The sequence below is a fragment of the Canis aureus genome, chromosome 5, assembly GCF_053574225.1.
Source record: "Canis aureus isolate CA01 chromosome 5, VMU_Caureus_v.1.0, whole genome shotgun sequence".
NCBI lineage: Eukaryota > Metazoa > Chordata > Mammalia > Carnivora > Canidae > Canis > Canis aureus.
In genome coordinates, this window is record NC_135615.1 from 80,229,746 (window position 1) to 80,257,210 (window position 27,465).

At 41.0% G+C, this 27,465-nt stretch overlaps 1 protein-coding gene across 5 annotated transcripts in view; it reads left to right on the forward strand.

The window, feature by feature from the left end:
- Positions 1-27,465, forward strand: part of UBR4 (ubiquitin protein ligase E3 component n-recognin 4) — a 132,493-nt gene that overhangs the window by 11,669 nt on the left and 93,359 nt on the right. For all 5 annotated transcript variants that reach the window (XM_077899395.1, XM_077899397.1, XM_077899399.1 and 2 more), the window contains exons 9-26: positions 2,987-3,111; positions 3,605-3,664; positions 3,751-3,941; positions 7,943-8,042; positions 8,180-8,317; positions 8,770-8,887; positions 9,800-9,987; positions 11,366-11,525; positions 11,647-11,732; positions 18,495-18,664; positions 19,933-20,215; positions 20,860-20,995; positions 22,355-22,434; positions 23,096-23,224; positions 23,947-24,129; positions 24,278-24,400; positions 24,490-24,719; positions 26,806-26,927. In XM_077899395.1, the coding sequence (XP_077755521.1) occupies positions 2,987-3,111; positions 3,605-3,664; positions 3,751-3,941; positions 7,943-8,042; positions 8,180-8,317; positions 8,770-8,887; positions 9,800-9,987; positions 11,366-11,525; positions 11,647-11,732; positions 18,495-18,664; positions 19,933-20,215; positions 20,860-20,995; positions 22,355-22,434; positions 23,096-23,224; positions 23,947-24,129; positions 24,278-24,400; positions 24,490-24,719; positions 26,806-26,927 (2,622 nt within the window). The remainder of the gene's footprint in view (positions 1-2,986; positions 3,112-3,604; positions 3,665-3,750; positions 3,942-7,942; positions 8,043-8,179; positions 8,318-8,769; positions 8,888-9,799; positions 9,988-11,365; positions 11,526-11,646; positions 11,733-18,494; positions 18,665-19,932; positions 20,216-20,859; positions 20,996-22,354; positions 22,435-23,095; positions 23,225-23,946; positions 24,130-24,277; positions 24,401-24,489; positions 24,720-26,805; positions 26,928-27,465) is intronic.

The following is a 27,465-nucleotide window of genomic DNA, read 5'->3' on the forward strand; positions in this document are numbered from 1 at the left end:
TTTTTTCAGTTAAGCACAAGTATACTTTCAGAAAATCATGAGATCCTCCTGAGTGCTCTGCTGTCTCCCTGTTACTTGGGCCTTTGTCCCTGAGGGTCATCTAAAGTCTCGTCTAGGTGAAATGAGGTCTGCATAGGAATCTTGTAAGTTATCCAATTGTACCACTGCTGGTGGTGTGTTATGTGCATATTTATTTTCATAGTATGCGCAGATAGTAAATGTTTACTAGGAAAAGCAAAACGCTAAGTGCTGTTTGGATATTGAGATAAATAACACGTAATCTGTGCCCTCAAGGAGCCTACATCGAGAACGGTTAGGGCCACATGGAATCATATAAAATAGGAGATGATAGGGACACCTGGGTGGCTCAGCGGTTGAGCGTCTGCCTTTAGCTCGGAGCGTGATCCTGGAGACCAGGGATCAAGTCCCACATTGGGCTCCTTGCATGGAGCCTGCTTCCCCCTCTGCCTGTGTCTCTGCCTCTCTCTCTGTGTCTCTCTCATGAATAAATAAATAAAAATCTTAAAAAGGAGATGATAAAAGCCATCAGAAGGCTAGTGTAGTTGGGTGCACAAAGAAGGGAGAGATGGATGGAGTCTTGCTGTGGGAGCAGGTTTGAGGAAGCCTTCACGGAACAGGTGCTGTTTATAAGTACATGAGATGTTATCCTTCATGCTCCCACAAAGTCCCCTTTCTTCCTGCTGCTCATGCTGCCTTGAAAGTGGGGACTGACAGCTGCTGTTTACTCTCTTTTACGTTATGATGACCGTGACTTTTTAATCCAATTCACTGATCCTTGGTTTTAAATACTATAGTCCTGGTGTGTCTTGGAAGGTATAACAATTTCCGATGTTTACTTCGTTCTCTGAATGAGGATTTGTATAGCCTTAGTAACCTGACCTTGGGAACACCAAGAAATTGCCGAGGTTTGTCATCTCCCTGCATTGTTTCACTAGCTTTATTTGAACATCTGGATGCAAATAGGGATATAAAGAGGAAGGCGCCTTCAGTTGGGTAAAGCAGGAGTAATGAAGGAGTTCTTTTGATGTACCTGTAGGGCAGGTAGGATTGCAACTTGGCTATCCTGAGGCAGAGGCAGAAGCAGGACTCAAAGTATACTATAGTTTGGGGGAACATAGTAAGTGTGTGTGTGGGGGGGGGGTGAAGGGAGAAGATATGTGTTTAGTGGGTATCCTGCAACCAGAGAGAAAGGAAACAATCACAGGGGTCTCAGAAATGCAGTCTAAGTCATTTGGACCATGTCCTATGACAGGAGAAACCACTGCAGATTCTGACCTATATCAAAGCAGCAACTTGCAGGATATTTTGGTGTGGGGAGATTTGGAGGCAGGAGAATTCTCTGTTAGGAGAATTTTTTGTAGTCGTTCAAGTGAGACATGATAAGAACGTGAGCTAGGGTAGTAGTGGTAGGAAGAGAAAGCTAAAGGTATGTGTGAAAATGTGTTCTCCCCCAGCTCACTTCTGGTGCTTATTTCCTCGTCCTCTGCTTTTGATCTTTGCAGTTTTAAGTTGGGGTTGTTTCAATTTTTAGGGAATTTCTTTGAGCATCATGTGGCCCTCAGTGTACTTAGTATTGGTTACAGAGTCCTTAACATTTTTTAGTTGGATTGAAGATCCCAGATTTGGCTTGTTGAAATTTGATGGCCTGGGATTTGATGTAAAGACAGGGATTTGGCCTTGGTATCTTTGAGGAACACCGAATGTGAAATGTATTTCCCCATGGTCTTGAAAAAATGGAAAGACGTCTTGTGATGTTTTAAAGTTAATAGGTTTTATTTTATTTTATTTTTTTAAAAGATTTTTAAATTTATTCATGAGAGACAAAGAGAGAGGCAGAGACATAGGCAGAGGGAGAAGCAGCAGGCTCCCTGCGGGGAGCCTGGTGCGGGACTTGATCCTGGGACCTCAGGATCACGCCCTGAGCCAAAGGCAGATGCTCAACCACTGAGCCACCCTGGTGCCCCAATAGGTTTTATTTTTAAAGCAGTTTTAGGTTTAGAGAGAAGTCGAGCAGGTCATACAGAATTTCCATCTACCTTCTCTCCCCAGTACCCCGTTTCCGTATTGTTCAGATTTTTTTCATTTTTAAGATTTTGCTTATTTATTCATGAGAAAGAGAGAGAAAGGCAGAGACATAGGTAGAGGGAGAAGCAGGCTCCCCACAGGGAGTCTACTGTGGGACTTGATCCAGGACCACGGGATCACGACCTGAGCCAAATGCAGGCACTCAACCACTGAGCTACTCAGGCGCCCCTTTATTTCATATGTTGTATTAACATGGTGCATTTGTTAAAATTGACGAACTCAGTATTTGATACATTATTATGATTTGTGAAGTCCATTACTTAATCAGGATTTTCTCTGTGTTAGACAGTTCTGTGGGTTTTGACAAATGTATAGCATCCTGTGTTAATCGTCACTATGACACAGAATAGTTTCACCACTCCTGTACTCCACCTCGTAATCCCTCTTCCTACTTTCACCTCCTGGGAACCACTGATCTTTTTACTGTTTTTGGAGTTTTAATTTTTCCAGAATGCCCTAAAGTTGGAATCAATTATATAGTATGTTGCCTTTTCAGACTGGCTTCTTCCTTGTGGAGTGTGCATTTAAGTTTCTTCCCTGATTTTTTGTGACTTGATTGCTTACTTTTTTAAAGTGCTGAATAATATTCCTTGTATGGGTGTGCCATAGTTTGTGGTACGTCCACCTATTGAAGGCATCTCAGTTGCTTCCAATTGTGGCAGTTAGGAATAAAGCTACAGTAAGTATTTGTGAGCAGGTTTTTATGATTGCTGGACCTGATGGTAACATTGTCTAGTCTTGCTCTTGTGGATATTATTCTCAGTTGTCAAATCATGGAATGGCTTCAGGGTGGGTTATGTTTTCTATTTCTATTTTGGTGGACTCCTGGGACTGTGCCATGATTGGAATCTGTGCATCTTTCTTTTATTCCCCCCCCCAGGTGTGAGTGTGGCAACTTGCATGGCCATCCTGCATGTGGGTAGTGCCCAGCAAGTACGGACAGGGTCCACAAGCTCCAAAGAAGAAGACTATGAGAGTGATGCAGCTACGATTGTCCAGAAATGTGTAAGCCGTGCCTCCTTGTTCTGGGGGCCTCCCATCATTCAGTGAGGAGATAGTGCCAGGTCCACTCTTCCCAGGTCGAGAAAAGGACATGGAGTACTCTCCATACCCATCCCCTTGGGTAGCAGTTCTTGTGAAAGATGAGTCACTCAGTCTGCATGTATACTTGAAGGCTTGCTGTGTGTGTGTGTCAGTGCACTTTTAGCAAGACCTGCAGTGCATGAGATAGTCTCAGAGAATGATGAGTGTGTAAGACAAGTCCATGTGATACACCACGATCTGATGTGGGCCTGAGTGTGTTGCTTTAGATTGTGTGAAGTGGACATCTTTGAGAAGGTGACCCTTGAGCTATGAAGGTCAAGGAAAGTGTGATGGAATCATATCTTTAGAAAGTGCTTTAAGGATATTTAATTCTTTGAGCGAAATTAATTATGGGGATTAGCTTTTGTAATGAAGTACTCAGCTTGCTCAGATTTTTGTGTTTGTTGTTGGACAGCTTGAAATCTACGACATGATTGGACAAGCAATCAGCAATTCCCGTCGGGCTGGTGGAGAGGTGAGAAGTAGGTCTCTCTGTTCCATCCCTGTCTCATAGTTCTAAGATCCGTGTGTTTATACATTACTTTCATGCTTTTTTAACAGCATTATCAGAACTTCCAATTGCTGGGTGCCTGGTGTTTGTTAAACAGCCTGTTCCTCATATTGAACCTCAGTCCTACTGCCTTGGCTGATAAGGGGAAAGAGAAAGACCCTCTGGCTGCACTCCGAGTTAGAGACATCCTTTCTCGTACAAAAGAGGGAGTGGGCTCTCCTAAACTGGGACCTGGGAAAGGGTATGTGTCTCCTTGATTCATGTTTTGTTTTGTGTCTTTGCCATTTTATATTGATGGGGAGCTAGGGTAACCCCTCTCATCTTCACATCAGTAGAACAATTTATCTCCATACCTGATTGAATTTAACTAAAGTGATGATCACAGTCTCCTATCTCTATATCATAGCCTTGTGATTTTGGACATATTGTTCATTCTTTCCAAGCTTGTTTGCTTACCTCTAAGAGGGGGAAAGTGTCTGTGTAATATACATTCTAGGGTTTTTATGAGGTTCAAAAAAAAAAAAGGGTACTTTTGTTTTGTAAGATGGGCTGGTATGAGTTACAGTTCATTACTCACTTGCATGTTCAACCAATAAAGAGGATTCAATCAGGTCCTCTGGGCTTGCTTCCTAAAACATTTGCTACCATTTTGACAAAGTCTGGACAATGAGCCCTGCTTGCTTGGAGAGGAGTTAGAGATAGGACTTCCATGTGGCTCAAGGTTTTATTTTCTAAGTCTAGGCATTTCTGGATATTATTTATTCATTCAGTTCCTACCATGTACTGGGTTCTTTCCAGGCATTGAAGATGTGAAAGTATTCAATATCTGTGCTTCTATGGAACTTATTTCTAACTGGAGCAACAGTAAACAAATTAATAGGTTCATGATAGATTTTCATATGAGTGTTGTGAAGAAAAATAAGCCAGAACAAGGGGCTAGAGAGTCATAGAGGCTGTTATTTTAATTAGGATGGTGAGGAATGGGCTTTAAGGACAAGATGTAGAGAATACATGTGAGGTGACAGAGTGAGCCATGCAAATTTTGGGGGTAGAATTGTTTAGGTTTGGAGGTGGGGGTATGATTGGTATTTTTAGGAATCAGTAAGGTCAGTGTGGCTAAAGTGGAGCCCTCCAGGAGGGAGAGTGGTAGAAAGTTAGGTTATAGAGGTAGCTAGGGGCCAAATCTCCTAGGGCAAAGTATAATCTGTGTGTTAGAGGGTTTTCCCAAGGAGAGTGATCTAATCTGTTAGTTATTAGTGACCTGAGAACCTAGCTGCTGTGAAGAGAATAGACTGCAGTGTATAAGGTGGGAAGGAGGAAGAGTAGTTGGGAAGATGATGCATTATTCCAAACAAGAGATGAAGGCACTTGGAATAGGGTATTGGTGGGAAAGGCAGAGAGAAAAGGTCAAAGCAGCATGTATGTGTTTGGAAGGTACAGCTGACAGGATTTGCTGATGGCTTGCATATTAAGTGTGAACAATATGACATCGGAATTTTTTTTTTTAAGATTTTATTTATTTATAGAGACCCAGAGAGAGAGAGAGAGAGAGAGAGAGACACAGGCAGAGACACAGGCAGAGGGAGAAGCAGGCTCCATGCAACAAGCCTGATGTGGGACTCGATCCCGGGTCTCCAGGATCACACCCCGGGCTGCAGGCAGCGCTAAACCGCTGCGCCACCGGGGCTGCCCGACATCAGAATTTTTTGACATGAACAACTGGGTTGTGTAATTTATGGAGGCCGGAGACACTGGCTTAGGAGTATCTTGGGTGGCCGGAAAGGGAAGAAATGTAGAATTCTGTCTTTGTCGTGGTGAGTTGAGGTGATTGTCAGACCTCTCTATGTGAGATGTTGAGTAGGCAGTTGGTATGGGCATCAGGAGTTCAAGGAGGAAGTCAAATTCTGGACCTCATTCAACAAATTATTCATTGAGTGTCTTCTCTGTCAGTTCTGGAATGCTGTGATATATAAGAAAAGGACACATTTCTGAGAGAAGTGAAGAGATATGTCAAATTGTATGTAGAGAGTATTACAGTAAGGGTATTTGGCCTGGTTGGAGAACTCAAGGCAGATTTCCTTGAGGAGGAACACTTAGCTGAAATTTGAAATAGACATTGGTAGATAGTAGAAACCAGGCAAAGAAGGGAAGTAAGAGAGAACAGTAGTTTGTGATTCTTGTGAGCTTCTGTCTTCACTCTTAGCACTCTAGCAGGAAATGGGAGGATGCCCAAAGGTCTATCCTTGGAAATAGTTATGTTTTAAAAATGGCTCGTTTCTTGACATTTCAAAAGAATATCTGTACTTTGTGTAAGTTACAAACCATAAGAAAGGGGGAAAAAGTCATCGCAAATTCTACCACCAAATTGATAAACATTCTTCCAGATATTTTTCAGTGCACGTATATAAGATGTGTATCTTTACAGAACACAATTGCCGTTAGAATATACTGTAGACAATTTTTCAGTGGCGCTGTTTGCAGATTCACTGTGTTTGTAATAGGCTGGTGGTATTCACTGTATAAACATGCTGTTGTTAACTAATTACCCTATTAAAACAGTTATGGCTATATTAAATTTTTTGTTTTGATAAATCTTCTAAAATGTAAGTCTTTGTGAACTTGTTTAATTATCCACTGGGGGTAAATTCCCGGAAGTGTGAATGTTAGGACAAAAGTCACGCCTATTTTATGTAAAAATTTGCAATGTTTTACTAGCCTGTCTTTTTTTTTTTTTTTTTTTTAAGATTTTATTGATTCATGAGAGACACAGAGAGAGAGGCAGAGACACAGGCAGAGGGGGAAGCAGGCTTCTGGCGGGAGCCCAATGCGGGACTTGATCCCGGATTCCAGGATCATGACCGGAGCCAAAGGCAGATGCTCAACCACTGAGCCACCTAGGCACCCCTACTAGCCTGTTCTGATTGAACTTTCACTAGCTCTGTGTGCGAATGTGCCCATTTCCTCAGGTGCTCTTTGACAGTGGCTGTCATTAATCTTCCTGTTTTTTAATATTAAAGGAGAAAGATGGCTATTATATCACTCCTACTTGTATTTTTTTGTTAGGATGACTATAACTGCCTGTGTCCTTTGCCCTAGTTTTCTCTGGTATTTGTCCTTTTTTCATTTTCTCATGAACATGAGCTCTCTGTATATTAGGTATGCTAATTCTTTGTCATGTGGTCATTTGGACAGAAAGAAAAAGTTTTACACATTAAATGTGAGTAAAACTTTGCTTTCATCCTCTTTGGTTTGTGACCAGATATAGAAGTGATTTTTACCTTTTTTCTTCTCAAAGAATGCCTTTTTTTAAAAACTTTATTGATGAGGGATTTATTATAAAAGACTGTAACCCTGAAACAGCCAGTTGGAAGAGATGCTTAGAGCAAGGTGTGGGGAAAGAGCACAGAGCATCCCTGCCCTCCCGTGTGCACTGCTCTCCCCACATCTCCCTGTATCCACCGGCCCAGAAGCTATCTCAAAAGAATGACCTTCAAAAAGTTCAGCCAGCCTTTGAATGTCAGCATCTTCAATTCATCCAGTAGTTTTGAACTGATAGTTTATTTTTATTTATTTATTTATTTATTTATTTATTTATTTATTTATTTATTGCTGCAAAAAGCTTTATTGTCTCCATTTGGTCCACGTTTTGGGAAAGGGCTCCAGGATGGTTAAAAAGCTGCCTAGTGGCTGCATGGGAAAAGGTTCAGGCACAAGCCCTGGCACCAGGGGGTTGCCAGAGGAGCCCCTCAAAGGCTGCTGTTCTCCAGAGGCTCCTAGTCGTGAACTGATAGTTTAAATTCCAAAATGTTATGTATTTGGAAGACTTTCTTCTTTTAAGATTTTATTTACTTATTCACGAGAGACAGAGAGAGAGGCAGACACATAGAGGGAGAAGCAGGCTTCCCACAGAGCCTGATGGGGGACTCGATCCCAGCACCCCGAGATCATGACCTGAGCCAAAGGCAGACACTCAACCACTGAGCCACCCAGGTGATTTCCAGACATCCTGGAAGACTTTCTTGTAGTTCTGTAGTTCTTAACCTGAAGCCTGTAGATCCTTAGGCGGGCTACAGATGAGCTTCAGGGAGACTGAGCTTTTGAAATTATATGCATATATTGTGTGTATAGTTTTTTTCCATTTGGGGAAAGGTCCACAGATTCTCAAAGGAGTCTAGGCCCCAAATGGCAAGATCCCTGTTTTTGAGGTTGTAATTTGTTGTGTTTTCCTTTTTCTTTATATAGGCACCAGGGATTTGGGGTACTCTCAGTAATACTGGCAAACCATGCTGTCAAGCTGTTAACCTCTCTCTTTCAAGACCTTCAAGTGGAAGCTCTGCACAAGGTGAGGGATTGTTGTCAGGGGATGAGCCTACTGACTGCTGGCTTCACTTCTAGGTAGGCTACCTTGAGCCATCTGATCCTGTTGTTACCTCCTGCTCTGCTAGAACATTAATTCTCTTTTGCCATGGTTACCTTCAGGCCTGGGAGACAGATGGTCCCCCTGCAGTCCTGAACATTATGGCCCAGAGCACCTCCATCCAGAGGATCCAACGGCTGATTGACTCAGTCCCACTGACGAACCTGCTGTTGACATTACTCTCAACCTCCTACAGAAAGGTAGGTGGCATAACACCACTGATAATTTGGAACATTTATATAATCCTTTCAAAATGAATAAGATTGTATACTGTGACCTTTATAAACTCAAATTTCGTGGTAAAGGTTTTGAAAACGAGTGGAATTCTTGAATGAGTCTACACTTTGTGTCTGTTATTGTCAGCGTTGTGATACATATAGCTGTGAGGTGCTTTGTGACAGGTGTCATGCTGATTCAGAAACTTAGAGGCTACTCTGGAAAGACTCCTGTTTCAATTCTTGTCTGTAGCTTTGGGTTTGGAGTGCATTGGGATAAAGGGATCCGAGCTCGGAAAGGAGGACACTGTTAGGAGGATTTCTTGGATTTAGAGGAAAGGAAAAGACACAGAGAAAATGTCTCATATGGTGAGTGAGGTGAAGCAGGGTGGCATCTTGTCTGTCATTGTCAGTTACGGAAGCTGCTATTTTCCTAGGCCTGTGTCCTGCAACGTCAGAGGAAGGGCTCCATGAGCAGCGATGCCAGCGCCTCGACTGACTCAAACACTTACTATGAGGATGATTTCAGCAGCACGGAGGAGGACAGCAGCCAAGGTAGAGGCCTCTTTTCGGTGTCCCGGGAGGCAGGCAGCAGAGAGCAACAGGAGCTCCCTTGCGTGGATTCTGTTAGTGTCCTGTTGCCGTCTTCACCTGCCTAGCATGGATCCTGATTTTCTGGGTCCTCGAAGGGGCATATTGTTGAAGAGTAGGTTGAGCTGTTGAAGACTGAGTGATAGAAACTTCTCCCAGTGATACCCAGATTGCTTTTCAGCCCTTCCCCTCCAAGATCAGGATCCATCTCAGTTCCTGCTGCTGTTTGTGTTGACCCAGCTGGTGAACTTTGAACTTTGTTCTGAGCTTCCCAGTGAAACTCCAGAGCTTGTGTGTGAGGGGTTTGCTCCAGCTATTGTCATGGATGTGTGGCTTGGGGAGGCATAGGGAGAGGAACTCCAGACTCCGTGGCAGTGAACAACAGGGCAAAACAAGCATTCCCTCCTTTCTTGGTTGGGAGAGAGATGGAGTAAGACAAATCGCTCAGGTTCTTTATGATCAGATTTTTTCTTTTATAATCAGGTGGGAGCCATGTATAGTATTGTGAAAGGTGCATCTGTTAATTTGGGCTTTACAATTGATAGATAAAAATTTGTTTTTCAAAATGTTTGACTTCTTGCCAGTAAAGTGAGGTTGTTCCTGTTTCTTCATTGGCTCCTTTATAAAAAAAAAAAAAATACTAGTTTTATTGATGTATAGGTTACATGCAGTGAAATGCTCCTGTTTTGTGTGTACATTTAGATGAGCATTGACAAATTTGTGCAACATGTAACTATCACCTGAAATCAAGATAACCCTTTGTTCCTTTTTTTTCTTTTTCCTTGTGTTTCTTTTGATGTAGACACTTCCATAAAACAGATGTACTAAAACTTTTTTAAAAAATGTGTTATTTTTATTACTTATCTCTTTCTTCAGATGATGACAGTGAGCCTATTTTGGGGCAGTGGTTTGAGGAGACCATCTCTCCCAGTAAAGAGAAAGTGGCACCTCCGCCTCCTCCCCCGCCACCTCCGCTAGAGAGTTCTCCTCGAGTTAAAAGCCCCAGTAAACAGGCTCCCGGTGAAAAGGGCAACATTTTGGCTAGTCGCAAAGATCCTGAGTTGGTAAGAGTGGATTTTTGAGGTTAAGGGAAAGGAGAGATGGGGAGTTGTGAAAAGTAGATCGTTTGAACTAAAACATTTTGTAGGTTGGGTCAACTGTAATATTTAAAGATATTTTTGGGTGTCTGGATGGCTCAGTCAGTTGAGCCTCTGCCTTCAGCTCAGGTCATGATCCAGGGTACTGGAATTGCACCCTTCATTGGGCTCCCTGCTCAGTGGGGAGTCTGTTTCTCCCTCTCCCACCACTCCCCCTGCCCCGCCCTGCATTAGTATTCTGTCTTGCTCACTCTGTGCTTGTGTGCGTGCACTCTTTCTCTCAAGTAAATTAAAAAAAAAAATCTTTAAAGATATTTTTACTTAGGACTTAAGCGTACAAATTGTGTTTGATTAAATAATTTGTACTCTTGATACTGTTTCTCTGATTGAGGGTTAGTAACATAGCCTTTGGAGTTAGAAGTGAGTTTGAATCCTGCTTTTACTGGCCATTTTACTTACCATTTACTGGCTCTAAACTTTGGACAAGAATCTAAACCTCTCCAAGACTCATTGTTGTCTTTTGTCATATGGGAATGATTGTACCTGCTTTGAGGGGTGTTGTGAAGAATTAAGGAGCCCCTAGTATAGGTGTGGTACATCTTAAGTGCTTGCTAATTATTTATTCAAACAGTATTTCTAGATGACATATTATCAGCACTGTTCTAAAGCTGTATCAGGAAACAAATCAGATATAGACCTTACTTTCATACAGTACAGCTTATTCTAGTCAAGATTGTGGGCATAAAACATTTACACCATAATTCAGTATCATTTTGAGAAAGAAGGAAGGAGCTGGGAATTCCATGTGTGTATAATGATCAGACTTCAGAATTCCTTATTTCAATAGTGTCCTTGAGCTGAACAAATGCAGGACCTTAGGGGAATGACAGAAAAAAGTCTGTCTAGAAGCCTCAGTTTTCACAGTGTTTTCTGAAGTCTTTTGTGTTCAACAGGTGCCATTTCATGTAACTGGTAGAATTATGATGGGAAAGACTGTTGTAATTAAACTTCATTCCACTGTAGGTGATTTAAAATCTGACACTAATTCATTGAGTTTGTTGCATCAGATCTGTAGGCATTTTTTTTTTTTTTTTTTTTTTAGATTTTATTTATTTATTCATGAGAGACACAGAGAGAGACAGAGACACAGGCAGAGGGAGAAGCAGGCTCCCTGCAGGGAGCCTGATGTGGGTCTCAATCTCAGGACCCCAGGAGCCAAAGGCAGTCTCAACCATTGAGCCACCCAGGTGTCCCATTTTGATGTGTTTTATTTTTATTTGTATTCAAGATTTGGAAGTACTTTGGGCTTATGACCCTGACGTAAGATTCTTGCTGTTCTTTTTAGTTCTTAGGTCTGGCTTCCAACATTTTGAACTTCATCACTTCTTCCATGCTGAACTCACGGAACAATTTTATCCGAAACTACCTGAGTGTGTCTCTTTCAGAACACCATATGGCCACCCTGGCCAGCATCATTAAGGAGGTGGACAAAGATGGACTCAAGGGTCAGTAGACAGGATCAAGGCTTGGTTGATGTTTTCTCCAGTGGAGTTTGGCTGTTGGCAGGGCAGTATGATGATGTATCAAGAGGCTGCTTGAGTAATCAGCGTCCTTATTGCCTTTAAGGTTCATCAGATGAAGAATTTGCTGCTGCTCTCTATCACTTCAACCACTCTCTGGTAACTTCTGACCTTCAGTCACCCAACCTGCAGGTTTGTGTGCACTGTGACCTTTGGCCATGCGCTGTGTCTGCTTCCAGTAGGCTGTAGTATTCAGTTGGGAAGAAACACAGTTTGTTGTAGAAACCCCCAACTGGAAAGAGTTTGAGACATTATGCTAATGTGTCTCACTGCCCCATTCAGATTATTTCAAAAAAGAGAAAATGTGTCCTTTATCCCCAAGTCATTCAGTAAGCTTAAAGTGAAAGGAAAACTACAAAAATAGCTCCTAATTACTGTCCTAGTAGACAGGTGGACAAAATAGACAAGAGGGCAGGAAAATATAAATGGCCAATAAATGTAGAAAATGCTTAATTTCATTAGTAATCTAAGAAATACACGTTGGACATGTGTTCTTTTTGAAGAGTCAAATTACAGAAGGTAGTTGCTCTCAGATACATGCCTGCTTGCAAACTCACCACCAAAATAAAGTGTAGGATCTTGATTGTGACCTTCTAAATCTTAGGGTTTTTCCTCTCTATTAGTTTCATATATATGTTTATTTTTACATATATACTCCTTAAATTTTACAATTATTTGATTGTTTTCAGCTTTATGGTAACTGATACCATGCTCTATATGATCTTGTTAGGCTTTCTTATTTCAGCTAATATTATTTGACACCATATTGCCAAGATTCGTCTATACTATTGCTAACTCTGTAGTTCTTGTTTTGACTACTACATGCTATGCCATTGTGTTTGTGACTATGCCAATTATTCATCTCCCCTCTGCTCCCACTGATGGATCTTTTGATTGTGTCAGGGTTTGTTACTACTCCAAGTATTACTGTGATCTTGTATGTGTCCCCTGAGATAACAAGGGGTTCTCTTGGGCAGGTAAGTGGGAGTAGAATTGACAAGATACAGAGTAGGTGACTGTAAGCAAGTAATACTGGACTGCTCTCTAAAGTAGCAGCACGGTGGGGCACCTGGCTGGCTCAGTCAATAGAGTATTCCACTCTTAATCTGGGTTGTGAGTTTGAGCCCCATGTTGGGTATAGAGATTACTTTAAAAGAAAAAAAGTAGCTGTACCAAGTTTTATCATCACCAGCAATGTGTCAGGTTTGTGGATTCACTTTCTCTCCCAACATTTGACAGTGTGGTGGTTGTTTTTTTTCTAAGCCCGATGTGGTGATTGAGCTTATGACCATGAGATCAAGAACTGAGCTGAGATTAAGAGTCGCACACTTAACCGACTGAACCACCCAGGTGCCCCGGCAGTGTTGTATTTTGATAATTTTTTGAACATGGTCAGACTTCGTCAGTCTTTTAGTGTGCATAAAGATCCTTGGGGAATTTGTTTAATAAATGCAGATTCCTATTTGCAGCTATCCCTCACCTCCCCAGAAGAATTAAATTTGTAGATCTCTCCAATATTTTGTCCTAAGATTGTTTTGAAAAGTTTTGTTACTCTTGAGATTATTTCAGTGGATTTCTCAGAATCAGGAGACAATTTAAGGATTTGCTCTTGCCCCCAAAGAGATAGGATCTAGGAAGCTATTTTAAAAGGTTAAACTTAATTCTTACCATCCCATAGTCTTTGAGAAATTCTTGAAAATTTATTTCATTGTTTAAAAAGATAATTACAAAACCTATTTACACATACCTACTGTTAGATGAAAAAAATTCTTTTGGGGATGCCTGGGTGATGGCAGTCAGTTGAGCATCTATCTGAGTCTTGGTTTTGGCTCAGATTGTGATCCACATTCAGTGTGGAGTCTGCTTGAGATACTGTCTCCCTCTCCCTCCCCATTGCTTGTGCTGTCTCTATCTCTAAAATCAATCAATCAATCAATATTTATTTATTTATTTCGTGGGAAAGGAAATATAACTTGAGTGGTAAAGTTGTTGACCTAAGATGAAGAGAAGAAAATGCTTCAATTAGTATATGGCTTGCAGCACCTTCCCAGACTGTATAGGGTCAGGATATCCTGCCAAAGTTATCAGCTCCTTGCTGAAATCTAAGTTTACTTAGAGAAGTTTCAAAGTTCATAGACTTGGCCTTTTCCTGCTTAAACTTGTCCAAATAATGGGGGAAGAAATATTTTCCTGTAGAGAATAGGAGTTCATAGGATTCCTGTAATGATGTGCCCTCTTAGCATTAAAAAAAAATAATTCTAGACCTTGTGTGGACATGTAGCTTGGCTGCCCATATCACTGACTTTATGCAGAGCAAATTATCAAACTTAGTCTTCATTTTATTTCCAAACATGGGACTTTAAATTCTTCCCCCAAATTTCATTGCTATGATGAAAAAAAAGTGAAGGATATTTAGTGTAATTATTTGCTATTGATGATTGTTTCTTTGGAATCCTGTACAATGTTCTTTTTTTTTAGGAGAGTGTGTGTTTGTGTGCACACACGTGCGCGTGCATGTGTGCACACAAGGTGGGGGGGGCAGACAATGGGAAAGGTAGAGAATGTTAAGCAACCTTCACACCAACGTGGAATCCAACATGTGGCTCAGTCTCATGACCCTGAGATCATGAGTTGAGCTGAAACCAAGAGTCCTACACTTGACTGATTCACCCAGCTGCTCCATGTACAAAGTTATTTACTCAAGGTGTCTAACTTGCAAGATGCACATAGTGTCCTTTAAGGGAAGTTCATGGAATGGAGTCCGGTCTATGAAAGTAAACAAATATAAATTACATCATAAAAGTTGTCTTCATTTGTCAGGGTAATAAAAAGCTTGTTCTGAGTTAGTAAGACCAGTAGGCTTTCCCTACTTAATAGAAGAAACCTATTTAAGATGACTTACAAACATCTTGGGAAGCGGACTTTCTGCTGAAAGGCCATGTGCTTGGTTGGCATGGGCTCTGTTTTCTTTCAAATTTGTTTAATAACACAGTCTACTAAGATGATTTGTGTCTTCTGAAGCCAAATGAGAAAGCAGGCTTTGTCTGGTTTTCTGTTGGCATTCTGCTCTATTGGCCATTGGTGATTAACTCAAACTCTAGCCCCAGTTGGTGGAGCTGAAAGTTCTAGCCCTTTAATCATGTGGTTGGTTCCCCTGGCGACCATCCCCCATCCTGAAGCTGTCTAGGGGCCTCATTATCATAAATACAGGTATTATTGAAGAGCTTATTATGAATGCCATACACGTTCTCACCCCTGTCAGGAAATGACAGCTTTAAGACCTCTGTTCCAGGAATGGGACAAAGACCAAATATGTATTTCTTCTTTTATCGTATCACAGGGAGTTAGTATTTAATGGGTATAGAATTTGAATTGGGAAAAATAAAAAAAAGTGCTGGAGATGGATAGTAATGATGTTTGCACAGTGTTTATGTACTTAATGCCACAGAACTTTCCACTTAAAAATGATTAAAGTGATAAATTTTATGTTACATTATTTTATCACAAAAAAAGTAAAATCTATCTGGCACATAGTAATAGTGTCTACTAAACATTAGCTGCTATCTGTATTTATTGTTATCATTTAGTATTAAGATTATTATATTCGTCTTATATTTATTACTATTACATGTAGAATTACAATAACTTAATATTACACAGTGATCTCGGTTCAACTCATTCGTTCACTGAGCATTCATTGAGCACCTACTATGTGCCAGGTAACATTGTAGACACTGAAGAAATCCAGATGGCTTGAATTAGTGTGGGATCATGAGAAAGGGGAGATACAGTATTGATAAAGGACCCATGGTAGAGATCATAGTAAATTATTTGAATGGGATAAAGGACATGGATAGGAAGAAGTCTAAGATCTTGCCTGGCTTTTCAACCCAAATGAGACCAGAAGCGTGCTGTTGTCTTTCATAGAAAGGGAACATCAGCAAGGAGAGTTGGTTTGGTGATAGAAGGAGCCGTATTGAGTGTTCAGGGAGCTCACTCTCCTAGGTTTGAGTCAGCTTGGGTTCTGTTTACTCATGGATCACTTATTTACTGCACGTTTGCTCAGAATGATCCTCTGGGTTCTTGAGCTATGTGAGGTACATTGTGCTATTTTCTTTGTGTTATGAAAAACAAGCAGTGTTTGCTTACCCCAAACAACTTTCTTGTAGTCACTTGTGGTTGGCCAGCCTGGAAACCACTGTGTGGTAGAGCTTGAGTGCGAGGCTTTCGTTTCATGAAGGAGTAAGCTAAAGGCAGTGAACGGTGGCATAACCCATGTGATTGCATGGCTTCGGTCTAATGAGAAAAGCAATTCGTGTATTTGTGTATACTGGAATTTTTTTTTTTAAAGATTTTAGTTATTTATTCATAAGAGACACAGAGAGAGAGGCAGAGACACAGGCAGAGGGAGAAACAGGCTCCATGCAGGGAGCCGGACATGGGACTGGATCCCAGGCCTCCAGGATCACACCCTGGGCTGAAGGCGGTGCTAAACCTCTGAGCCATCTGGGCTGCCCGGGAATTTTTTTTTTTTAAGATTTTATTTATTTATTCATGACAGACACACACACAAGACAGAGGCAGAGACACAGGCAGAAGGAGACGCAGGCTCCATGCAGGGAGCCGGACATGGGACTGGATCCCAGGCCTCCAGGATCACACCCTGGGCTGAAGGCGGTGCTAAACCTCTGAGCCATCTGGGCTGCCTGGGAATTTTTTTTTTTAAGATTTTATTTATTTATTCATGACAGACACACACACAAGACAGAGGCAGAGACACAGGCAGAGGGAGAAGCAGGCTCCATGCAGGGAGCCTGACGTGGGACTCCATCCTAGGTCTCCAGGATCACACCCTATGCTGAAGGTGGTGCTAAAACGCTGGGCCACCAGGGCTGCCCTGTATACTGGAATTAATATATAAGAGTTTTATATAGAAGTTTTATCAGTGTTTTTAGTTAAAATAAGGAGTTCCCACTACTGCTGTTAAAAAATTATTTTTAAAGGATTTTATTTATTCATGAGAGACACAGAGAGACAGAGACACAGGCAGAGGGAGAAGCAGGCTCCCTGCAGGAAGTCTGGTGCAGGACTCGATCCCCAGTCTGGGGATCACTTCCTGGCAAAGGCAGACATTCAACTGCTGAGCCACCCAGGCGTCCCAGAAAAAATAATTTTAAAGAGGATGACATTTTGAGGCACCAGTGGGATGAAAACATCTAGAAAGTAGTTGGAAATGTGAGTCTGAAATTCAGGGCTTAAAAAATTATAATTGAAAACGAAGCTTTGAGAATTGTCCACTAAGAGGTGGTTGTTTCAAGTAATGAGAACAGTAAGATGAGTGGGGGATGGCCCTAGTGGGGAGGGCAGAGGCAGAGAGCCCAGTAGTGATTAAAGGCACGGGTCAGCACAGGGTGCCTGGAGGGCAGGTGGGAACACTTCAGGCCAGGCCTTTGTGGGTGTGCTGTGACTCAGTTTTACTTAGGAAGCCAGTTCCTCTTACTCAGGGATAATGAATGTTGGAGTGGATTAGGAGAAAACCAGGTTCTGAGGAATGTTCACTCATTTCTTAGGGCTCTGAGGCCTGAAACAACAGATACAAAACAAAAAAACCCTCTTTTAAAAAAATATGACCTGGATAACAAATTCATGATTTCCATTTTTCCATGTTTCTGGATCCTATCTGTATAGTTGCAGTTTTACAATTAAAATCAGAACATTGATGCCTCTCTTTTTTTTTTTTTTACTTTTTCAAAGTTTACTATTTCAGATACCGTTTACCTTGGTCTTTATAGCTGCTACCGTTATGACTGCATGTTCCTTGATTTGAATACTTAGATGTTTTTTCTAAATTTTTTTTTATTATTACAGTAGTGTTACAGTATTTTATAGCTCAGACATGTTAATTTTTTTGAATCATTTCCTTGAGTCAGGAATTGAGAAAAGTCTTTAAGACTGTGAGGAGCATAAATGATTAAGAATGAAGATTTTAGAGATAAGCCTGGCTTTGAATACTTGGGAATTTTGTGGCTTAGGTCATGTTCTTAAACCATTCTGAGCTCTATTTCCTTCGTCAGTAAAATGGAGCACATACCCACCTAACACTCTGACTCTGAGCATTTAGTGTGACAGTAGGTGTGCAGTGCTTAGCCTGTGATAACTGCCCAGTACGAGTCAACTACTCTTCATATCTGCAACATTTTGAATAATTATTTCCAAGTAGTGGGGTCCTCTGGGATGTTTTGTAAGAATATAATTTAATTTGACAGACTTAGGAATTTATCCTACATCCCGAGGTAACTGTGATTTGTGTCTTCTGAAGCCAAGTGAGAAAGCAGGCCTTTGTCTGGTTTTCCATTGGCATCCTGCTTAGTTTGTGTGTGTGTTTGAAAAGATAAGTTGCAGCTTAGATAACTGAGCACAAGTCAAGCTCATTTGAAAGACACGCTACAACTGGAGGCAAAAACGACCCTGACTAATTCGGGGTGCCTTGACATCTAATAGGCAGACTCTCTGCTAATACTGTTGTAGAATACAAGTGGCAGGACCTCCCCACCTTGAGTGTTACTTGTAGTAGTATATGACTAGTTGTGAAAGAAAAACTGTCAGCCCATTTGGAAAATTATCCAGATTCTGCTTTCTCAGTGCATTTCTCCTTTTCCAGGACCCCACTTCTGACACTAACTATAGTTGTGAAAGGGGTTAGATTAGTACTTTTCCCTTTATAGTTTTGTTTGCTGAGCAAAATGACCTTTCTCCAAACCACATCTAAATCTGAATTTCTGCTCACTCTTTAAAATACTCTTCTTGCATTAAAGAGTAATATTTAGGGCTCCTGGGTAACCTTTGGCCTCATTCTCTTTTTTCTAACGGTCTCTTGTATGTCTTTCCTGGCAGAACACGCTGTTGCAGCAGCTGGGAGTAGCTCCTTTCTCTGAGGGCCCTTGGCCCTTGTACATTCACCCTCAAAGCCTCTCTGTGCTTTCACGCCTTTTGCTCATCTGGCAACATAAAGCCGGCACTCAGGGTGATCCCGATGTCCCTGAATGCCTGAAAGTTTGGGACAGGTAAGAGAACTCCAGGAGAAGCCCTGCAGAGAAGGATATGTACTTTTTAAAATTTGTTTGACCTCTTTGTAGTTAGCCTTGGGGATCTGAGACAGTGTCTGATAATAGAGTGTACAGTGGTGAGGGTGGAGGAGTAGGTTTCTGATGGTGTTGGGGGAAAATGCGCTGCTCAAGAAGCAGAAGTACCTAAACTATGGTCTGGAAACAAAATCACCCCTTAGCACATGGGGGATATGGTTGCAATTATGAGATAGAACCTGAATCCTGAACGTAACCAATTTTATCCTGACCTGATTTTTTGAAAGACAGGGAACGGGGAAGCCAACTCTGTGTTTGGTTGTTTTGCTTTCAACATGAAAACCACTCAATGACTTGCAGTCTTTTTTGGACAACTTTTAAAGAATTTTTTTACTTGGGGGAAGCTCAGATTAATCGTCTAAATCCTCTTTAGATGGACCTATATTTGCCATTTTTGTTTACATGGTTAGGAGTCTTCAAAGCAGTTTGTTTTCCTAAAAGGCTTTGCTTTTCTCTTCCCCATTCTATGATCAAATAGCTCTAATGCTGGATTTAAGAAATCATAAACCTCCTTGAATGCCAAAGACCCACTGTATTTTTCCTGGTGGATTCTTGCAAAAAGGCCAGGAGGTGGGGGAAGGGGGAGAGCATGGGGGATGGGGTGAGGGAAGCCCTTATTAAAACACAAATCTCTTCCCTAATAGCCAAAGGCAATGGAAACGGTTGGCTACATTCATTCCTTTTTTGCATAAAAGCTCTTTTGACAAGTTTTCTGAATAGTATAATTTCTTTTTTATTGCTTTTTAGTACATTGAGTTATTTTTGACTTATCACGCAGTGATAATAATCTATAGCGTAAACTCTAAAAATAAGCTGTAGAGTCAAATTATAGTGAAAAGTAATTGAACTGTTTCTAGTGTATAAAACTGTCCAGGTCTATCAACTCAAAAAAAAAAAAAAGAAAAAAAAAAAGCCACCCTTTGGGGACTTACAGTTCTTTTCATGTTCAGAAATGGCAGAATGGGTGTTCACACTACTGCCAGTGTCAATGGAATATTTTTGGCTGAATTTACCTTTTTTGTAGCCAAGATTGAGTTAATAATCTTCTCTTAACATGTAGATTTTGTCTTCCTTGATTTGTTATCTTAATGCATGGTTTTAAAAACTGAACTCTTCCAGCACTTGACATTATAGCTTTTGGGGGATATTCTGAGGACTTTGACCAAACATGTTCATTTCCTCTGCGACAGATTTTTGTCGACAATGAAGCAGAATGCCCTGCAAGGGGTGGTGCCCAATGAGACGGAAGATTTGAATGTAGAACACCTACAGCTGCTCCTCCTCATTTTCCACAACTTCACTGAGAAGGGCCGGCGGGCCATACTGACCCTTTTTGTGCAGATCATCCAGGAATTGAGTGCCAGCGTGGATGCACAGGCGCGCTCCGTGCCTCTCATCCTGGCTCGCCTCCTTTTGATCTTTGATTATTTGCTTCATCAGTACTCCAAAGCACCTGTGTATCTGTTCGAGCAGGTACAGATTAATACATTGTTTTTGCTTTACTTGCTACTGTCAAGAGAGTTTTTCTTCTCAAGTTGCCATGATCCAAAGCAAAATGACCTGCTCACTTTAAGTTTTAGCCATTTGTAGTAGTAGGTATATGATTAACTTTAGAAGTACCATTGGACTTACTTATATCTGTGCGCTCATACTTTGTATTTAGCCACGATCAGTAAGTATAGGTTATTTGATTTGATACTTTTGTGAAAATTGGATTATGGGTTCTGTTCACAGGTGACCTTTGAATTACCTCACTTTAGCTGGTGTCCAGCTCAGTGTCCTGAGCATCTGCGCTCCATGAGTATTTGTTAGTGGTTGAATGATGGTTGGGCAGTAAGTTTTATGGATTAGTAAACTCTTTTGTTGTAGGGATCCAATGTGAGGATGGGAGGGCCAGTTAAGGATTATTCAGCATTTCCTAAAATGTTTGCTTGGTCAGTGTTCCCATTATATGTCAGCAAAAAGATGCTCCCCAGAGAAGTCACAGAAAAATCTAAAACTTCATTTTGGTTTGTGAATTTCCCAAGCTTTAATATATTGATCAGTTATAACGCTTATAGTGAGATGTGGAATGTGGCTGTGTATCTTTCTTAATTTGAGTATTTGTGTTTTAAAAGGTGCAGCATAACTTGCTGAGTCCTCCTTTTGGGTGGGCAAATGGATCTCAGGACAGCAACAGCCGCCGGGTGACCACCCCTCTCTATCATGGGTTCAAAGAAGTAGAAGAGAACTGGTCTAAGCATTTTTCATCAGGTCAGAAAGAAGATTGTCAGCAAGAAACTGGCTCACTGGTTCTCACTGGGGGGATTGAATTTGGTGTTTAGAGATTACTTATTTATTTTATTATTATTATTTTTTAGTTTATTTATTTTTTTAGAGATTCCTTAAAATTCAGTCTATTCCATATAGGTGGCAAATACCAAGGGATTCAAAACATTTTTGGAAATTCACTGTCACATATCCCACATAAATTTAATTTAATTAATTTATTTTTAAAAGATTTTATTTATTCATGAGAGACAGAGAGGCAGAGACACAGGCCGAAGGAGAAATAGGGTCTATGCAAGGAGCCCGATGTGGGACTCGATCCCGGGACTCCAGGATCACACCCTGAGCAGAAGGCAAAAGCACAACTACTGAGCCACCCAGGCGTCCCTCCCACATTGATTTAAAAGCCAAAACCAAAAACAACATTGAGACATAATTAGGAATTCTTGTGTCTGCTCATAGAGTACAATATATGGATTCCTTCCACTCTGAGTAATTACATTTAGTTTTCCACAGGAATGTGGTTCTAACCCACAGGCTGAATTTCCTTTTGGGTCATGATGGGATACTGTCAGAAAATAATGGGAACTGTGACCTTTTCTGTGGTATTTCTCATGAAACACCATTCTTTTGATAAAGTACCTTTTGTGTTTATTTTTAGTGTGTATTTGCTCATCCTGAGGAATTGTTAGCTGTTAAATGTATTTTGTGGAAACTCTCATCAAGCCTATGTATGAATTTTCTGTGATTGGGAGCTCTTATTACTCAGTCCCTTTGATGTCGGGGAGATAACATATAAGGTTTTTTTTTTTTTAAGATTTTATTTATTCATGAGAGAGAGAGAGAGAGAGGGGCAGAGACACAGGCAGAGGGAGAAGCAGGCTCCATGCAGGGAGTCTGACATAGGACTTGATCCCAGGTCTCCAGGATCACATCCTGGGCTGAAGGTGGTACTAAATTGCTGAGCCACCCGGCTGCCCCAACATTTTAAGTTTTAATGTAGTTAGTCTAAGGACCCAATTTTGATGATTAATATGGTGATTGTAGGGCACCTCTGTTAGTTATCTTCTAGAGCAGTGGTTCTTAACTAGGTAGGGATGATTGGGCCTCATCCCCACAAAGGACCATTTGGCGAGATCTAGAGATCTGTTTGGTTGTCACCATGGGGAGGGTGCTAAACATCCTGTCTTGCACAGGGCTATAGAATTATCTGGCCCCGAATGTCAGTAGTGCCAAGATTGTGTTTTCAAGTGTCCAAAGTATTTTCCTAGTTTTTACATTTTATAGTTGCTAAACAGAGTTGAGATTGAGACCATTCTTTCAATGAGCCCATTGTTTTTTTAGATGCTGTTCCACAACCCAGATTCTACTGTGTCCTGTCCCCAGAAGCCTCAGAGGATGATTTGAACCGACTCGATTCTGTGGTACCAGGAATTTTAAAAGATTTTACTTATTTATTTGAGATAGAGAGAGCACACACGAATGGGGAGGAGCCAGAGTGAGAGGGAAAAGCAGGTGCTCTGCTGAGCAGGGAGCCCTTCTCGGGGCTCAATCCCAGGACCCCAAGATCCTGACCTGAGCTGAAGGTAGACGCTTCACCGACTAAGCCACCTAGGTGCCCCTGGTACCAGGAATTTTAAAACTCCATTTTACATGTGGGATCAGATGGTTTCCACCAAAATCAGTCTGTCAGGGAAAGAGGAAATGACTTGCTTTTTGTAATGAGGGAATTTGGCCTGTATTAGGATTTGAGCTTGTACTAGAAAGAAAATGTTATTTTGAGATTTATTTGCTGGGCTCCACTTTCACTGTGGGGGTTGTTCTTCCTGTATCTGTTAGTATCTTCATGTGCAGATAATTTTAATGGACAAAAATAGTTGCCTCGTTCTAACGCCTGCATTTGTGTGCTTCATAATAGCCCATAAACTGAGAGAAGTCCCTGAGTGGGCATCTTGCTGCAATGAGAAATTCTTATCAGTAATTTGAATGAGCTATTTTGCCAGTTGTGAGGTTAAATGATAATATACGAGTAATACACAGAATAATTCAAAAAATAAAAAATTATTTTTTTCCCCTCAATACTAGGCATGTGATGTTCTTTTCTCTAAGCTTGTCAAGTATGATGAGCTTTACACTGCACTGACTTGCCTGCTTGCAGCTGGGTCCCAGCTTGATACAGTCAGGAGGAAGGAAAACAAGAACGTAACAGCCTTGGTAAGACCATTGCAGCCTGGGATGATTTTAGAGAGTTTGCAATGTGTTTGATACTTGGGTAACAGTTCTGGGAATTTCTTTCTGGGATCTAATCAGTTCTTGAATTACCTATTTCCAGAACTGGCTGATATTTCAGTATTTCTAGGTAGTTTGAGTGGCTCTTTTTACTTTAGAGATACTTGAACCATTTTTGTCCTTTTTTTGTTACATTTAGGAAAATGTGACTTTGAGAGTTAAGGACTACTAAATATCATACCTTCAGTGAAGGGTGGTTGATATGTGACAGTGGAAGTCTCCCACTCATGCTTTTTCTATGGTCCCATTAATGTGTCTCTACCTCTAGAAGCCATAACAGCAGTTCAGGCCATAGAAAGGGGCACTTGATGATGGGGTTGCAGGGCAGAATGTCCTACTCTCTTTTGGTTACTTGCTAAATTTCTTGGGGAGCCAGAGTTGTCTTAAAACCATGATATTGGCCTGTGAGATGTGCACAGGTGGAGCAAATTATTTATATGTGTGTTTTACTATTTTCTGCATTATTAGCTATGTCTATTTTATAGACCTAACAGACCTATAGAACAGACTTGAGAGCCAGGTCTCAGTTGAAAATCAGGACTATACTGTCTACTTTAATTGTTGTATTTGGAACAGGTATTACTGTCAGGGAGTTTGTGACTCAATACCACAAGTGCTGCTGTGATTGTTCTTTTTGCTTCTTCTAGGAGGCCTGTGCCCTTCAGTATTACTTCTTGATACTGTGGAGGATCCTAGGGATTTTGCCGCCATCAAAGACTTACATGAACCAGCTGGCCATGAACTCACCTGAGATGAGTGAATGTGACATCCTACACACGCTGCGGTGGTCTTCCCGCCTCCGCATCAGCTCCTATGTCAACTGGATAAAGGTACCACACTGTCACATAGGGCTTGCTGCCGAGGGGTGGCCAAAGCCACTATGCTCTATACTTGTGGGAACTTGTCAATTTAAGGGTAATGAAAGCTTTAGACTCTGTGTATTAATCTCCTGAACATTTTTTCTTGCTGTCCAAATAGGATCACCTTATCAAACAGGGAATGAAGCCGGAACATGCTGGTTCTCTTCTAGACCTGGCATCCACCAAGTGCAGCTCGGTGAAATACGACGTCGAAATTGTAGAGGAATACTTTGCTCGACAGGTATGTTCATTTTGGGTTAATAACGACAGGATTTAGTTTCTGCCACAGCCTTTTGCCACAACTAATTAATGTCTTGGGTACTTTTAAAGATCTCATCATTCTGTAGCATCGACTGTACTACCATCTTGCAACTCCATGAAATTCCAAGTCTGCAGTCTATCTACACCCTTGACGCTGCCATCTCGAAGGTTCAGGTCTCCCTGGATGAGCATTTTTCCAAGATGGCCGCCGAGACCGATCCTCATAAGTCATCTGAGATCACCAAGAACCTGCTTCCAGCCACACTACAACTCATTGACACCTATGCATCATTCACTAGGTGTGATGGGCTGCCTGCCCACAGATGTTGGAAATGGGGAATTTAGATCCTTGGGTTGTTTACTTTCTTTAGAAGCCTGAAAATTCTTCAAATTGAACATAGTGGTTCTAGGACCATTCACTGTGCAGATCCTTAAGGACTCAGAATCTTAACTTTTTTGTTTTTTTTTTTTCTTTTTGTCAACTTGGTTTTTTTTTTTTTGTCTCGGTAAAATGTTTTTTTTTCTCTAATATAAATGGGTGCCCAATGAGAGAGTTTTCAAATAGTTCAGGAAGAGTCAGAAGAAGTTTGATTTCTATAAATCTTTAAATATTTTCTAGCATTTAACTTGTAGGATACAAGGAAAGATCATGAAATATCCCCAAACATATCATTGCTGTTATTCACTAAGATGAAGCTTTAAATGCTCTTTAAATTTCATGGTAGGTAGTTAGAGAAAACACATTCTGTCATGAGTCTGTATTTTGAATTCCAGTCCTTTCTGAGATAATACATGTTGCAAATTGCACGTCCTATAGACTTGTTTTGCTTGATGTTTAAATACTGTGGAATCTACCTTCAGTATATAAAAATGAGGAGTTTATTCACGAAACAAGATTTCTGTGTTTTCTTGTAAGAAAAAACTGGCAAAACAGTCTGACTTCATGTGACATTAGTACAGCACCGTTGAGGAATGGCTACCCTGTGTAGCTGTTCTCCTGGGCCCTTTTATGCTCATTTACTTTATCTGGTCCTTATAGATTTCACTGTGCCGCTCCTGTTCTGTGGAGCTTTTATGCTAAAAGGGACTTGGATCATTATAAAGCTTAACTAATGCCTAAGTGTGAATATCTTGCAGTAAGTAGAGTTAGGACCATTGCTGGAGGTACCGTTCTTGATGATACTTGAGCAGTAGGCATGAATAGCAAATGGGGGTGCTTGCAGTGTGTCAAGTACTTTTCTAGGTGCCAAGGGGATCACAGTAGCAAAGCTGACCAAGTCACTGCCCTCTGAGAGCTTCTCGGCTCCAATCTGGCCCATTAGGCCAACTCTCTGTACTAAGCTAGTGATAAATGTTCCTGGCAATTAAGTTGGTTAAGTTCTGAGTAAATACAGTTGAATTAGTTTTGAAAAAGTATAGTACAGGGGCACCTGGGTGGCTCAGTCGGTTAAGCGTCTACCTTCAGCTCAGGTCATGATCCCGGGGTCCTGGGATCAAGTCTCATGTCAGGCTCCCTGCTCAGCAGGGTGTCTACCTTTTCTTTTCTCTCTGCTGCTCCCCCTGTTTTTGTTCTCTCGTGTGCTCTCTCTCAAATAAATGAATAAATAAATCTTAAAAAGTATAGTACAGCTGGCCCTTGAACACCGTGGGATTGGGGGAATGATGCCCTTGTGCATTTGAAAATGTGCATAAAACTTTCGACACCCCCAAAACATAACTACTGATAGCCTACTATTGACTGCATGGGGAAGTAAAAAGGGCTTGAATAGGGCTGGAGTTAAGAGCAGAAGCTACCCTTTAAATTTATAGCCGTTTTGTCATTTTCCTGAATTATTGCAGTCATTGCGTTACTGAGAAGTTTGTTAGCGCATATTTTACATATATATGTATTATATGCTATATTCTTACAGTTAAGCTAGTGAAAAGAAAATGTTATTAGGAAAGTCATAAGGAAGACAATATGTTAATTGTGCTGTATTTGTATTTATTGACAAAAACCCATGTATAAGTGGACCTGCACAGTTAAAACTCCTGTTGTGCAAAGTATACTTCCTGAGAAGTATACTTCTCAGAGCTTTTGTTATATGCACTGCCAATCGTCCAAGACCAAGGAGAGGTGGGTAGGTAGTATTCACTGTTTGCCAGGCTCATTTGTCCTGGAAATTGTGTTTTGAGAACATTTCAAAGGATGGGATATTCTTTGGGAAAAAGCTACCCATTGGAATTATTACGAGATCACAGAGGCAGGTAATGTCAACTACAGTTAATAGATAGGAAACTGAGGTACTGGTGTTTCAATATGTCTAGGGCTGTTTCTTCTAACTATGATAGGAATAGATTCTTCAGCTTTCATGTATCCCCCTATTTTCTTTTTTTTTTTTTCAGAGCCTATTTGCTACAGAACTTTAATGAAGAAGGATCCACTGAAAAACCTTCCCAGGAGAAATTGCATGGTTTTGCTGCTGTTTTGGCTATTGGCTCTAGTAGGTGCAAGGCAAACACTCTGGGTAAGTGGATGTGCTTTTGAAATGCTATACTAGTAATAGGTCTAGTCCTGCCACTTCCATACCGGTCTACTGACATTTACCACTTCCTGGAACCTTTGTGAGTGTCAAAGGCTGACATAGGTTTATCTGTGTCAGTCCTCTCGGGAGCCTTACGAAGGATTACTTTCCCCTTTTACTCAGTAGGAAACTAAGTCTTAAAGAAGTTAATTTGCCTAAAGTCCTACATCTTGTAAGATGAGGCTGGAATCCAAACCAATGTCATTTGATTCTAAAGCATTAGCCTGTGTTGTTTTCCTTTTCATTTATAGAGATTGGGAAGATTAACGAGCTGCTGCTTTGTGCTGGCTAAACCCCCTTCCCGTGTTAAGAATGATCTAGTAAAAATGGAGGGTGGGGAAGCAAAGGGCTTCAGCAGTTAAGATAGTAGTTACCCTCTAAATTTATAGCTGTTTGTATTTTCTGCATTACAAGCTTTAAATGCCCTTTTAGTGTTCAGATAGGCACACTTTTGGAAATTAAATTCTCCTACTTCATAGAA